This window comes from Dermochelys coriacea, chromosome 22 (assembly GCF_009764565.3).
Source record: "Dermochelys coriacea isolate rDerCor1 chromosome 22, rDerCor1.pri.v4, whole genome shotgun sequence".
Classification (NCBI taxonomy): Eukaryota; Metazoa; Chordata; order Testudines; family Dermochelyidae; genus Dermochelys; species Dermochelys coriacea.
The window spans coordinates 10,389,257-10,405,169 of record NC_050089.1 but is presented as its reverse complement, the minus strand read 5'-3'; the positions used below and the strand labels follow the sequence as shown (position 1 = coordinate 10,405,169).

General features: G+C 40.3%; 1 protein-coding gene across 6 annotated transcripts in view; it reads left to right on the top strand.

Moving 5' to 3' along the window:
- The window catches only part of JHY (junctional cadherin complex regulator), a 44,554-nt gene that overhangs the window by 14,740 nt on the left and 13,901 nt on the right, over positions 1-15,913 (top strand). For all 6 annotated transcript variants that reach the window (XM_043500747.1, XM_043500746.1, XM_043500750.1 and 3 more), the window contains 2 exons: positions 445-943; positions 9,660-9,764. In XM_043500747.1, coding sequence (XP_043356682.1) covers positions 445-943; positions 9,660-9,764 — 604 coding nt within the window. The remainder of the gene's footprint in view (positions 1-444; positions 944-9,659; positions 9,765-15,913) is intronic.

Here is a 15,913-nt window from a genome sequence, read left to right as displayed (position 1 = left end):
AAAAAAGGTAGTTGTTGCATTTTTATAGTTGCATTTTTATAATTGCATTTTCTGGGTGTTCCTCCCCCTCCCCTCTCCCCCCTGTAAGTGCCATGATGAATTTATATAAGGAAAATGTTGTATTCCTTGGTCAGATTTGATAGTTTTAAGCCTAACTAGCATTTAATGCCAATTAAAATTAAAGATTAATAAGGTGCTCTTTGTGGATCTTTGGCTCAAGTTCATTATAACTGTTGGGGCCCTAATCCTAAAAATGGTCTCATACATGAGAAACTTTACACATGAATGGTCTCATTAAACTCAGTAGAACTTCTCACATGTGTCAGGGTATACACGAGTGTGGGCAAAGGCTGGAATATTAAATTGGTTAGATATAACTTATTCAAAGTGCTGAATGGTGTTTCTCTTTTTAAAATGTTAATATTTCTTTGCTGGTTTTCATAGCAAGCAGCAACCTTCGGACAGATACTGTAACCTAAGATACAATCCCAACTGGAAGAGCAATAAAGAGGAACCAAAATTTTCTGAAGTGAACAGAAGACACCGCGTTGCTGAGAAAATCCCACAGGGCTCCTCTCAGGATTCGTCTTACCTCCCTTCCAAGCATGTCTTGGAGGAAAATAACCAACTGGTAGAAAGACAGAATGTATTTTCTGCATTTGATACAGAATTGTTAAACCTTGATGATCAACCTGTTGGGATAAGCAGTGCACCTTTTAGATTGCATACAAAAGGAAACCTATCAGCAGATGATTGTCAATACAAACACAGTTCCAGTACGTACAGTGATGTTTTTTCTCCTCAATCTGTAGAAGTTCAGCAACGGAGAGCAAAAAAAGACTTTGTGGAAAAAAATAAACTTACTTTGGGATTAGCTACACAGAAACAGGATTCTTATCTTCATCGGCACAGTCGAAAGCGAGAGGAAGTTCATCAAGGGCAGGTGGGTAATGCATTGTATTTATAACATCTCCTGACAGGTTATGAACTAAGTGGATGGGCCACTGATTAAAGGGGCACACCTACTAAATCTCTTGGTTTTGCAGAGTGGTTCCTGGATTTTCTGTCAATCACGTTTCTCCATAGCACAACTGATGAAAGAAACCATTTGGACTGTGTGTCTTCCTTGCCCTTGATAGGATGATAGTATTCTGCAGTGTTCACATTCCCAGCTGTAACTTTTTCAATGGCCCCCAGTTGTGCTATGGCTTCTAGAAAGCTGGCTATGTCACCTGCTGTCGGTGTAGAAGCCAAGCCTCACTCTTAGTATTCAGGTTTCAGAGTAGCAGCCGTGTTAGTCTGTATTCGCAAAAAGAAAAGGAGTACTTGTGGTACCTTAGAGACTAACAAATTTATTAGAGCATAAGCTTTCGTGAGCTACAGCTCACTTCATTGGATGCATCCGATGAAGTGAGCTGTAGCTCACGAAAGCTTATGCTCTAATAAATTTGTTACTCTCTAAGGTGCCACAAGTACTCCTTTTCTTAGTATTCAGTTGAGCAGTAGGTAGGAATACTGCTCTGCTATCATACAGGTTCAGTGAGAGGAAGGGCAGGAAAGAGGTTGCTCATGCCATTTTCTCCAAGCTCATTTATGCAACAGAGGGCAGGACTTGAATTTTAGAGGCATCCCAATGGACGACTCAAATCCATGCCCTGATTTGGACAAAAAAATTATTTGTGCCAATGCTAATTGATTACATTAGGTACATTAGCTAAAAGCCTGTTCTTTGATGGTTACCAGACTCAGGATTATATGTCTTGGGAGCAAGTTTCCAGTAGCAAGGGCTGTGTGTCCTGTGATCAGTCTTGAAAAGCAAGTTCCAGGGACTAGTGACTGCATTGCCCTAGAGAATCTAACTGCTCTGACAGATCAGAAGGGAAGAGGTGATCTCTTGGGTAATGAGCCCTGAACTATTTGTAAGCTTCATGCAAAATGTTGAAATCTATTTTTTATAACTCTCTTGATTTTACTTGGTAATAAAGTGATAAAGTTATCCATCTTATTTGATTCGATTCTTCATCACATCTTAATTGATACATTTTGTTCTGCACTGGAGTTGTTTGGCTTAGCTTACCTGATTTTGTCCATTGTGTGCTCTACTAATAATGTATGCACTGGTCTCCTTATGTGTGGACAACAGCAGTGTTGCAGCATGAAAGAAAAACGACTTCTAATGGTAGAACACTGATATAATTTTGAGAGAATCAAAAAAACTGATCCCATTAACAGTATAAAAAGTTTGCATTTGCAACTTTCCAATTGCTCTGATCACAACAAAAAATACAATTTATATTCTTTTCTCTGATTTTTCAAGCTGCATACAGTATAGATACGGTGCAGTCTGGTAAATGTGTGAACGCATCCACCTCAGTGACGTTTAGGCCCACATTTTTCCGAGAATATCTGCTAACTGTGGAGGGGCCAGATTTTGTGTGTCCAAACAGATACCTCAAGCTTGATTTTCAGGTTTCCTGAGCATTTACAATTCTATTTTAAATCAGTGGAAGCTGCTGGTACTCCAATACCTTGGAAATGAAAGGCCTAGTTTTCTCAAGTTCTGTTCTCAAAATTGAAACAGCCAACATTAGGGGATGTTTTGAAAATGTTGGTTAAATGTACTGGACTACAATGCAATACAGCACTATCCATATGTTACATAATGTGAAGATTAGCAAGATAAGGTGGGTGAGGTAATATCTTTTATTGGACCAACTTCTGTTAGTGAGAGAGACAAGCTTGAAAGCCACACAAAGCTAGTAAAAGATATTACCTTACCCACCTTGTATCTCTAATATCCTGGGTCAGACACGGCTACAACTACACTGCATAGGTTAATGCGAAAATGAAAGTTACAACATAAAAAGTTACACTGTTGAGTTATATCACAGATTTCTCTGTAATTGACAAAGCTGGCTAGTGAGACCTTCCATAGTAAATTTATGTACCATTCTACAAGGCTAATGAACAGCTGATGGAAACACTAGAGGGCACCTGCTGTATGTATTACAACAGTGGAATAGTGGACAAGCTCTTTGCTAGAAGAGATATTAAGAGCACTTGTTTTTCCATCTATAATTCAGTTGATGGCAAAAATTATTATTTAGATTAAGGCTAATTAAAGTTTATGTTGATCTTTTATCTACCATTTTGAAATTCTGAAAATATATTTGTAGGCTATGCCTAGCATTACATATTATTAGTAAGTAGTATTGGTATTATTGAGGTAGCACCTGGAGGTCCTAATCAGGGATTGGGACTTAATTGTACTAGCGGCTGAACAATGGTGCAGAGACTATGCTGTTATGTCAAAGAATTTACAATCTAAAGCCCTGATCCTGCAATAGTGTGTGTGTGTGCCCACATGTGCACAGAGCCATGTGCCTATGCAGACTCCCTTTGACTTCAGTCGGGCTCCATGCATGAGCATACAGTGCAGAATTGGAGCCCCTAAATAACAGATTAGGGATAACAAGGCAGGCACAAAGTAAATGAGCCCACCATGATTAGGCTAATGAGCAGTCATCATTCTTTTATTTATTGTCATGTTAGGCATTTTCTTTTGGAGATGCATGGACTAGAAAGATAGAGGTAGTTAAAAATATCCACTTTTGGGACAAGACATTGTGGGCCAGGCTCTGTCCACAGATAAAATAATGATTCAGTGGAATTACTCTGGATTTATTTGGCTGTGACAAAGCAGAATCTGGCATTTTGTGTGCATTAAAATATCACTGAGTACCCTAAAATGCAGGAAAAAACAAGAGAGAGAAAGCCAGTTCTGCAAAACACATCCACCTGAAAAACAAAAGGTCCAAAAATGTCAAAATAATGAATCCCAGATGGATTGAGTTTGTGAGGCCATGTCAGTTTAAGGAATGTTGTTGTTTTTATAACAGCAATGTCCAAAATGTGCCTGGGGCTTTCTAAACAGGCCTTGCCTCGGTGAGTGTGCAAACTAAACATTGCTTGTGTGGTTATTACGGGGATGTGAGATGAAGAGAGTGGAGTATCAGGAGTGGAAAAGATAGACCCCTTCCGGTTGATCAGTAGATTGAAAAGTACTGGATGAGAATGTATTGATGTATCTGAGCTGAGATAATGATTCGAAAATTCTCTCTTTGAACTGAATGACTGGAGTTTGTGTCAAGTTTTGTTTTGTTTTTTAATTTGGAGTTAAAAGTTTAGATAATCAGATATCTACTCAGGTACATTTGTTGTTTTAAGGTCAGAGAGATGATGTAGAGATACTGATTTTCATTATCTTAGATTCAGAATAGGTGGAAGGAGAATTAGCCATTATGAATTACAGTGATTTCTAGCCAAGCTGGGAGGGCCATATTACTTTCCAGTGGATCGTCACTGGCTAAATAAATGAACAAGTCTAACATTCTCTAAAGGAGTGGCATCCAGCCATCTTGCTGTACCACAGAGCCTTTGAAGGGTTGAAAACAATGGGAGGGAAACCCCTGAAAAAGAAGGGAAAAACCACCGGTTAAATTGTTCGTGTGAGTTAAGGTGTATTTTTACAACAGAAGGAACAAAAACCTTGATTCAGTCTTCACTTATGCCTGTTTTACGACAGTGTAACTATGTTGACTGCAGTGGAGTTCCTCTTTATTTACTGTGGTGTACATTGGGCCCAAAGCCACAGACGATAAGGCCCTTAATATAAGTATCAATATTGTCAGCAGGCTAGGAATCAGAGGTGCCTCTCTGAAACACCTACAAGATCTCTATCAAGCATTCTAAAAACTACAGTACCCACCTGCTGAAGTGAAGAAACAGATTGATAGAGCCAGAAGAGTACCTAGAAGTCACCTACTACAGGACAGGCCCAACAAAGAAAATAACAGAACGCCACTAGCCGTCACCTTCAGCCCCCAACTAAAACCTCTCCAACGCATCATCAAGGATCTACAACCTATCCTGAAGGACAACCCATTACTCTCACAGATCTTGGGAGATAGACCAGTCCTCGCTTACAGACAGACCCCCAACCTGAAGCAAATACTCACCAGCAACCACACACCACACAACAGAACCACTAACCCAGGAACCTATCCTTGCAACAAAGCCCGTTGCCAACTCTGTCCACATATCTATTCAAGGGATATCATCATAGGACCTAATCACATCAGCCACACCATCAGTGGCTCATTCCCCTGCACATCTACCAATGTGATCTATGCCATCATGTGCCAGCAATGCCCCTCTGCCATGTACATTGGCCAAACCGGACAGTCTCTACGCAAAAGAATAAATGGACCCAAATCAGATGTCAAGAATTATAACATTCAAAAACCAGTCGGAGAACACTTCAACCTCTCTGGACACTCAATTTCAGACCTAAAAATCGCAATTCTTCAACAAAAAAACTTCAAAAATAGACTCCAATGAGAAACTGCAGAACTGGAATTAATATGCAAACTGGACACCATTAAATTAGGCTTAAATAAAGACTGGAAGTGGATGAGTCATTACACAAACTAAAAACTATTTCCTCATGCTAATTTTTGCCCTACTGTTATTCACACCTTCTTGTCAACTGTTTGAAATGGGCCATCCTGATTATCACTACAAAAGTTTTTTTCTCTCCTGCTGATAATAGCCCACCTTAATAGATTGGTCTCGTTAGAGTTAGTATGGCAATCCCATTTTTCATGTTCTCAGTGTGTGTATATATAGATTATACTTCCTACTGTATTTTCCACTGCATGCATCTGATGAAGGGGGTTTAGCCCACAAAAGCTTATGCCCAAATAAATGTGTTAGTTTCTAAGGTGCCACAAATACTCCTGGTTCTTTTTGCTGATACAGACTAACACAGCTACCACTCTGAAACCTGATCTCTGAAACTTAATTCATCTTAAAGTTCTTGAAACTGAATTGGACAGTCAAGGCAGGTAAGTTAATCAGTTAACTGAAGTGACTAAATGAGAATAGTTAAGAAATGGATAATAGGCATTAGAGAATGATGAGGAGTATACAGAAAATAGCATCTCGGATATCTGTGTCAGCATTCAGAATATATGCTTTGGATGTTGTCTATATAAACTGGATCATTTTCCACTTTTCAACAAGTTAGAACTGTCATAATTGTTAGCAGCACAGTTAATAGTGAGGTATAGCGGGTATAAAATGTTGCATTAAAATATAGTGCACTTCTCATATAATTTTACTAAATCATCTCTGTAAAAACTTACTATGGAGTAAGATATTTGAATGTTTGATACCGAAGGATCCTTTTTCCAAGTTACTGTAAGATTCACAGCCCATTAGATCTGTGGGCTATATATACACACCCAAAGATACTACAAATGCATGCTTATGGGCTGATATGTGTGTTCATTAATTCATATAGCTTTTTATAAAGCATCAACTTTTTTGCAGTGCTGCCTGATTCTCTAAGAACCTGATGATGAGTTTCTTTGAGAGAGAGAGAAGTAGCTGCCCAATCTTGCTCAGCTGTACTCAATATGAGTTGCTTTCCTCCCTAGAAACCTCTTACTTCAAAGCGAGGAACATAATGTACAGTTTTTTAATGGCTCTAGACCAAGGCACTCAGACTCTCTGTGCACTGCGCCTTACTTCAGTGTAAACACCTAATCAAGATTGCCTGCGCTTCAACAATAGCAGCCAAATGCAATTCGAGAACCACAAACCTTTGAAGTCCTCACCGCAAAGGCCGGTTTTCTAGTCTGGGATAATGACATGCCATGATTGCTGTCTTTGTTGTATCTTTTCAGTAGAGAAGCAATTATGGGCCTCAATTTAACAGAATAGACATTACACAGCTTATGATGCTCAAAATGCAATTTCATTTGATCATTTTCTCAATTTGATTGGTATTAATAGAATAGTTCACAAAAAAATGCTGGCAGAGGTTGTGTCCTGTTCCTCTTTCAAAGAGATAATGTAGAAGTATGCTTTACCTGCCCAGTAAACTGTCAATGCAGTGAGTCAGTGAGTTCCACCAAAAACATCTTACCAATGAAACAGCTGTGTTTCTCTGTCTGCTGTGGAGAAGAAAACCTATGAAGAGTCTTCCTAATTTGTTAATTTCATCCGATGAAGTGAGCTGTAGCTCACGAAAGCTTATGCTCTAATAAATTTGTTAGTCTCTAAGGTGCCACCAGTACTCCTTTTCTTTTCTCATAAGGAGAGCTGGTAGACTCTTTCATTACCATTTGCAGCAATATGCCTCATCTGAAATATCAGCAATAAGAGCCTCGCCCCACTAGTGTTAATTCATTCCTGTTCATACCAGCTGAGACAGGTATCTGCATAGACCTAGCTACAGCTTATTACCTGAGTCAGTGGTTCTTATCATTGGTGGGTTACAAAGCACTTGCTGCTAGCCCAGAGAGAGGCTGGCCTGATGGCAATAAGTCAGTATTCAGTTCTTAAGAAACTGTAGCTAACTCATGTGGCTTCCTCAGGTGCTGAGTTTCTGCTGTGCATTCCTCTGCAATCTGTGGGAACTGCATAGTCTTTCCGAAGCACATGTGAGTGCGTGGTTTAGATATAAGCCCAGAGCATTAAACTAGGCTTTTCACTTGTACACAACACCCTGGTATAACAGTTGGGTATTTTACCTGAGAACACCCATATGAATGCTTCCTAATTTCAAGTGATTTGCCCTATATACTCAGTTTGTGGATATCTAGTACCCACTTCATTGTTTGGGTCATTGGTCTTAGGCAACTCCAGTGTAATCCAGATGGCCTACTCCAGATGGACCCTGAACAAGCTTGGTGTAGTTGTCCCTTAACTATGCTGTTTGGATTGCCATGCTGTTATAAGCACCCCAGCCACTACTGCTATCTGTGCTCTTCTTCCAGCTAGGATGCTGATTGTTTGTGTGGAAAAGAGAATCATTAATGATCTGAGCTCAAGTTTGCACGGTTAGTAGTTCCACTGGTCACAGACATCTTCTCCCTGTGGTCTTTCCCAAATTAGCCATACCCACTCGTCAGTGGTGCTTAGTTATCCTTACTGCAGGCAATGGCTTAGTAGAGCAGCCAGGTATGTTGTCACAACAATGGATGGACTAGCTAATTGCCCACTTATTTGGGTACTTTACTGTACTGTCATATTTAGCTATGGATCATGGAAAAAGCATTGTGTAAAAGCAAACCAGGACAATATCTAGCAGTAAAGAGGCAGAAAGAAAAGTAATAGGAGACAGACAAGATCATTTGTTTTAATATGGTATGTGTTTTGTTCTGTTGCCTGGATTGCTCCCAGCTCACACTCTGTGCATTTCCAATATGATACTGCAATGGCACCTTGCTAGCATCTCACGATTATCCTGGTGTTGGCCATAGCATCAGTTTTGCTCTTATAGGAGACAGCAGTTAGAGCTGGTTGGAAAATTTTCATTGATTCCATTTTCCAGTCAGAAAAAGCTTAACTGTTGAAACATCTCATTTCCTTTTTATGGCACCCTTAACAGCACCATGATGAGCATGCTTTGGCATGCTCTATGTAGTTTGCCTGCCCTACAAGTTTTGTATCACATATTTGGCTGAGCCTGTTACTTGGCTTGTAGTTCTGCAGTGTTTATGGGGGCTGCTCCTTATCTCTTGCACTTAATACTTGCTTCAGCTGTCGATCTTTCTCTGATTCTTGCTGTACTATGTGCAGACAGGCAGGCCTGTGTAGCTTCTTATTCTCCACCTGTTGCCTGCTTTGACAGTCCGGATGCATTCTTTGAAAATCTTGCCTCAATTTTGGGTACTGAGCTCTTCTAAAAATTCTGGCCATAGCATTTGTGCTGGTTGATGTGGCCATATTGATAGTGGCCTTAAAATCTATAGTAGACTACGATCACCCCGAATAAAATCAGGTTGATTTCCCACGTGCACCTACTATGCCCACTGGTATGGGGGATGGTTATGTTCTATGCTTTTGCTCATGAAGACGATGGCTTGCATGTAAGTGGTTTGCTGCCTACTACTGGCTGATTACTAAGTGAGCTGTAGCTCACGAAAGCTTATGCTCTAATAAATTTGTTAGTCTCTAAGGTGCCACAAGTACTCCTTTTCTTTTTGCCTGGCTATAAGTGGTGGAAGTTTTATTTGTGCTCTGTGGCTACATCCATTACTTTTCTATCCACATAGTTTTGATATATAGTGCTTTCTGTACTGGATGAATAACTTCATTGGTCTAGGCTTTGCTATGGTGTTTGTTCTCTCATGACTCTTCCAGTGCAGTGGTCATTGTCTGCATGGCAGTGGTGGATGTGTAGTCTGCTTACCTTTACCTTACGTATAGTGGGCAGCTTAGTCATCTATTAGCTTCTGCTATGAGTAGGAATCCCTACGGTATACAACTTTCCTTCTATCTGAAAGTGCTCAGAATGTCATCCACAACCTTTCTTATTAATGGACACGCTACCATGGTCTCTAATAATACTGAATTGTTTGTTTGTGCACTCCCTTTGCCTATGTTCCTATTTGGCCCCATCTTTCTCCTGCCATGAATAATGTAATACTGCATTTTATTGCTTACCTTTACTAGCATACAGATTGTTGCTTGTTTTCCCCACCCCATTCTATCCCATCCATAGATCCTTTATGCTGTTCCTGGACCCACTTATCTACCGCAGTGTATAAAGACTTGTGTGGCTCTTAATATAGGTTTTTCTTCTTTAGGTTTCAGATGTTAAAACCACTGATGAGAGGCTTATTCAGAATGCCATTGACTTTCACAGCAAGGATCCTGAAGACAAATGGCTCCAGAGGTCACACCAACTAAAGGTTCCTTTCTAGAGGCATATGAATGTGGTTTTTGGAATCTATAATGCAAACAATCATGTTCTTGATTTTTTTTTCTCCTCTAAATTTATCTTGTGGCAGATTTGTAACTTTTTTTTCTTTCTTAATATTTCTTACTATTTTGCAATTCTTTTAATGGTTTTCATCTGAGGCTCTCAAAGCATTGCTGTTAATCATTTACATTGCACATGAAGTGTGCTAAACTGCACATCAGTTATGCCTCAGACCTTTATAAATGCATTAATCATTTTACAGATGGACAAACCCAACTGTAGAGAGAGATTAAGTTTTTCGCCCAAGGCCACATAACATGTTAGGAATCCTGGCTCCCAGTGCTACGCTCCAACTAATAGACTATATTTTTGCAAGAGAAGTAGATAGGTAGGTTTTTTTTAATATTATAGCTTTCTAATACAATGTCAAACGAAATTAGTAGTTACCAAAGTAAAATAGGCTGTCGAGAATACACCTAAATATCTTTTTAGTCCACAAATCTTGTGCACTAAAATCCATCACATACATTAAGCATGGAGGAAATGGACTAGATGACCTCTTGAGGTCCTTTCCAGACCTACATTTCTATGATTAAGTAGCATATAGTAGCTGCTTTCATAACTATTTATCCTACTTTGTAAATCCCATGACTGCCTACTGACTGTCCAACTAGATAGGTAACTAGGGGATTTATAGAGTTGGAAAGATAGTTATGAAAGCACAAAAACTATGCTGCTAGATCCATATGATGGATTAAATCCACATTGTATCTCCAAGTCTCAAGGAATCCTAGATTTAAAAGGTCAAGTCTCTTTAGGATTATATGATTCTACTGGCCCATAAAACTAATACATCCAGTGCTCACTGTTTTTGGTGAGTTACCAGGGCTTCTTAATTTCATTGTTGTATTCCGTGTTCTATGGGGAGGGAGGGTGCTGATCTCTATCAAGGCAATATTTTAAGACAGAAAATGTTTACACATGGAGGGAGATGCACCTTAGGGTCTGTCAAGCTAGGTAGTTACCTAAAATTGATAAATCTAGTAGATGACTGACTGCCTTTCACACTAATGCAGTGAAATAATTTCCTCTTGAAATAAGGCCAGAGTAGACCAGGTTTCATCACTGATAAAGACATAAGCATTTTAGAAGTACCTGAGAAAGTAGAATCCAGCTAGAACAGATGTGAAAACTATTTATGGTAGCATCAATAATTAATTTAGTTTGCTGCTCAGACTATAGTGGTGAAGGAAATTGGGAGAATGTAAGGACCAAGAGATTCATTTTGTTCCTTTGCTCTTAGAATAAAGAGCAATGCAGCTGTAATGCGGAGGATTGTAAGTGGAGTACAGTATTTGGAAGATATGTAATTAGGCATAAATAAGGAATGGAATAGTCAGTTTACGGCAAGAATAAACTCTTGATTATGCTCTGAATAAGACCAAAAATAGTCTCAAACAGATATAAGGCCAACAGCACTTGATTCTCTGTATCAGCAGAAAATTGTTCTCCTAAAGAAAATAAACATGCAGTAAAAAGAAACAAGAGTTAAGCAGTCCTAAAACAGAGTAGAAGGGGAAAGAAATCTGTCCCTAGTTAAGAGTTGGCAGAGATCACTTCCCTGTTGGAATAAGAGGGAAACCAAGGACTCAAATCACAGTTCACTCCTTGGTGAGCTCCTGGGCCATCAAGGTTATGTCCTATTTCTTTTCAGGGCAGACTTTATTGTTAGTTTAAGGTCTAAAAATAATAACCAGAGTATAAGGTAAGTGTTAATTGATTGATAACCTTAGCTGAGAATTCCTATTTGCGTTTGATTGAGTTCTGTAACAATCTTGTTCTTTCCCAGTTGGTAAAATTTTCCCCACTTGTAAAAACAATCTTAATTTAGTTAATGAAGGTCTCTATTTGGGAATTTAGAAGAAGTGTAACAGTGACTTTCTCAAGAGGTGCTGGAGACAAAACAATAGGGACCAGCAACTGAAGGACCTTCTTATGCAGCAATTTCTGCCATGGAACTGACTGCTTGTTATGTAGGTGGGACAAAACCAAGTCTGCAACAGTCTTATGGTACTGTGCTAAAGCCCTGTGGCCTAATTCTCCACTCACTGTGCCAGTTTTACGCCATGTTTCACAGATTTTTAAGGCCAGAAGAGACCATTAGATTATCTAGACGGGCCACAGAATTCCACACATCCACCCCCATACTGAGTCCAACAACCTGTTTTTCACTGATGCATGTTGTCCAGAAAGAGATCCAGTCTCAAGTTGAAAAATTAAGAGATGGAGAATTCAGTACTTCCCTTGATAATTTGTTCCAGTGGTTATTCATGTTCACTGTTAAATTGTGCTCTATTTCTCTCCTGAATTTGTTGAGCTTTAACTTCCAGTCATCGGTTTTTGTTCTGCCATTCTCCACTAAATTGAACCTGGAATCAAATCTCTTACTGACCTTATAAAAACCAAGATGTTCCAGGAACAGGTTCATGTTTTGTCAGATGCTGTGTGAAGTTCTGGCTTGAGGCAAGAGCAAGGCAATGCCATGGTAAAGGTGGAGGGGAGGGTCTGGATTTTTCCATGATTTGAAATCTTCAAGTTGAGACTGAATATCTTTTTTGAAAGATCTGGTCCAGCTCAGCCAGTAGCCAGTGAACTGGATGCAGGAGCTAGTGGGTGAGACTTCCCAGCCTGCGTGATGCAGGAGATCCCAACAGTCCCCTCTGGGGATATTTTTCCATAGGAAAGCTGGGCTTTTCTCCATTCATTGCATGTTCCAGGCTACAGCATTCCCCAGTGAGGCGCTTCTGTCACTTTGGAGAGAGGTTCCCAAGCATTTCCTTGGCAGCTGGCACATGTCACCAGATAGAGACCCTGCACCAGCTCCAGCTCTGCTCAGTCCATTGTTTATATCTGCTTCTTGGTGTTGTTGAAACCAGTTTAAGAGGAAGCATTAAGTGCTAGACTATTGGACTGTGTGCTGAGGTAATGCCACTTGAAGCCAACTGAGTTATGCTGGTGTAAAACTGATGTAACTGAGTGGAAAGTCAGGCTCTCCTGGTCTTTACATGTCCATTTCCACCTGCTTTTACAGACCTTTTGTAGGTTTAAAGATAGTTATAACATGGGTATGTCCCATCTACACAGGTAAAATCAAACATTGTGACAAGATATCCTGATATTGCAGAAATTGCTCTGCAGATGGCTCATAGTATAGTGGCCAACTGGGTCTATGTGACTATGAAAGGAGAAGTGTAAACAAATATACTTATTTTTCTTGCAAGCTTTTCTTCTCCTTCTTCTTATGTTTTTCTTCTCCTCAGACACTTCCCCTCACGCACAGGTGGCTATGAATCACAGACTAAGCCCAGAATATTTTGTCAACTCCTAAAGGATTTGGACACCTAGTTCCCATAAAATTAATGGGAATTTGGCATCCAAATTGCCTAGCCTCCTTTCAAAAAATCTCTGCCCTAGTTTCAGTATTAAGTTTATGCTGAAGTAGCTCAAGCAGATTGTTTGAATTTCCTGCTGTTCATTTGAGACAAGAAGCTGTGCTCCTTAAGAGAGCAAACAGCAGTTTATGGTATTATTCATGGTAAAAGATGTTCTGTAGATTTCAAATTTCTTAGTGGAGGAAGAATTTTACAATGCTACTTGATCCATCTAAGTGGGAAAGCAATGGCTCAGTCACAGTTTGTCCCTGGTTCATGCTGAGACCCTGTGACCCTTTCATAGGTGGCACCATCGGTAAAAGCACTAATCATTATGGAAGAGGTCTAGCTAACAAATTATCATCTTGGTACCAGGAATCAGGATTCCCCAGTGCTAAAGCTTTCACCAAAACATTCAGCTCTATATGTGGACTTAATACCTACCATTAAGCAGTTACTCTTAGTGCATATGCTATGTAGTGATTGCAAGTGTTTGGTAACAAAAGAACCCTAGTGAGACTGGAGGATGAAATGGAGGATTTCAGTTCTGATGAAGATTAAATGGACTGAGAATGGCTTTGTATATTACCTTTAAGGGAACCTATATCTTGCCTCAAAAGGAACAACACCTGGTGCCTTAATTGGGAAGATGATAAATCTTAAGTAAACCCCAGATTTCAAGTTGCTTTGGGTAGTGAGAGAAGTCCCACTGAATTTAAAATTCCTTGTTTGTTTGTTTGTTTCTGAGATGACATGTTGCAGGATTTACAAGCACATGAATACTCGGTTTAACGACTGAAACAATTTAAACTGTGCATATTGACTTGTTTCTTTGTTCACTGCAAACAAGTCTAAAAAAATGCACCCTTCTAAAAGCTCTTGTGTAATCTAGGCTGTGACTAGTGCTGTGGATATTGGCAATAAGGAAAGGGATGAATAACTTGAATTGAGACTACTACATGCAGACAGGTTTCAGAGTAGCAGCCGTGTTAGTCTGTATTCGCAAAAAGAAAAGGAGTACTTGTGGCACCTTAGAGACTAACAAATTTATTAGAGTATAAGCTTTCGTGAGCTACAGCTCACTTCATCGGATGCATTTGGTGGAAAAAACAGAGGGGAGATTGATATACACACACAGAGAACATGAAACAATGGGTTTATCATACACACTGTAAGGAGAGTGATCACTTAAGATAAGCCATCACCAGCAGCGGGGGGGGAGGGGGAAGGAGGAAAACCTTTCATGGTGACCAGCAAGGTAGGCTATTTCCAGCAGTTAACAAGAATATCTGAGGAACAGCGGGGGGTGGGGTGGGGGGGAGAAATAACATGGAAAAATCTGGACCCATGGAAAAGAAGCCCTTGAGGAATTCCACCATGATTTCAACAATTTCCATCCCACCATCAACCTCAGCCTGGACCAGTCCACACAAGAGATCCACTTCCTGGACATTACGGTGCTAATAAGCGATGGTCACATAAACACCACCCTATATCGGAAACCTACTGACTGCTATTCCTACCTACATGCCTCTAGCTTTCATCCAGATCATACCACACGATCCATTGTCTACAGCCAAGCTCTACGATATAACCGCATTTGCTCCAACCCCTCAGACAGAGACAAACACCTACAAGATCTCTATCATGCATTCCTACAACTACAATACCCACCTGCTGAAGTGACGAAACAGATTGATAGAGCCAGAAGAGTACCCAGAAGTCACCTACTACAGGACTGGCCCAACAAAGAAAATAACAGAACGCCACTAGCCATCACCTTCAGCCCCCAACTAAAACCTCTCCAACGCATCATCAAGGATCTACAGCCTATCCTGAAGGACGACCCATCACTCTCACAGATCTTGGGAGACAGGCCAGTCCTTACCTACAGACAGCCCCCCACTCTGAAGCAAATACTCACCAGCAACCACACACCACACAACAGAACCACCAACCCAGGAACCTATCCTTGCAACAAAGCCCATTGCCAACTCTGTCCACATATCTATTCAGGGGACACCATCATAGGGCCTAATCACATCAGCCACACTATCAGAGGCTCGTTCACCTGCGCATCTACCAATGTGATCTATGCCATCATGTGCCAGCAATGCCCCTCTGCCATGTACATTGGTCAAACTGGACAGTCTCTACGTAAAAGAATGAATGGACACAAATCAGACGTCCAGAATTATAACATTCAAAAACCAGTTGGAGAACACTTCAATCTCTCTGGTCACTCGATTACAGACCTAAGAGTGGCTATCCTTCAACAAAAAAGCTTCAAAAACAGACTCCAACGAGAGACTGCTGAATTGGAATTAATTTGCAAACTGGATACAATTAACTTAGGCTTGAATAGAGACTGGGAATGGATGAGTCATTACACAAAGTAAAACTATTTCCCCATGGTATTTCTCCACCCCACCCCACCCCACCCCCCACTGTTCCTCAGATGTTCTTGTTAACTGCTGGAAATAGCCTACCTTGCTTGTCACCATGAAAGGTTTTCCTCCTTCTTCCCCCCCCCCCCCCCCGCTGCTGGTGATGGTTTATCTTAAGTGATCACAAAAAGAAAAGGAGTACTTGTGGCACCTTAGAGACTAACAAATTTATTAGAGCATAAGCTTTCGTGAGCTACAGCTCACTTCATCGGATGCATTTGGTGGCACTCTCCTTACAGTTTTCATAGTAGCAGCCGTGT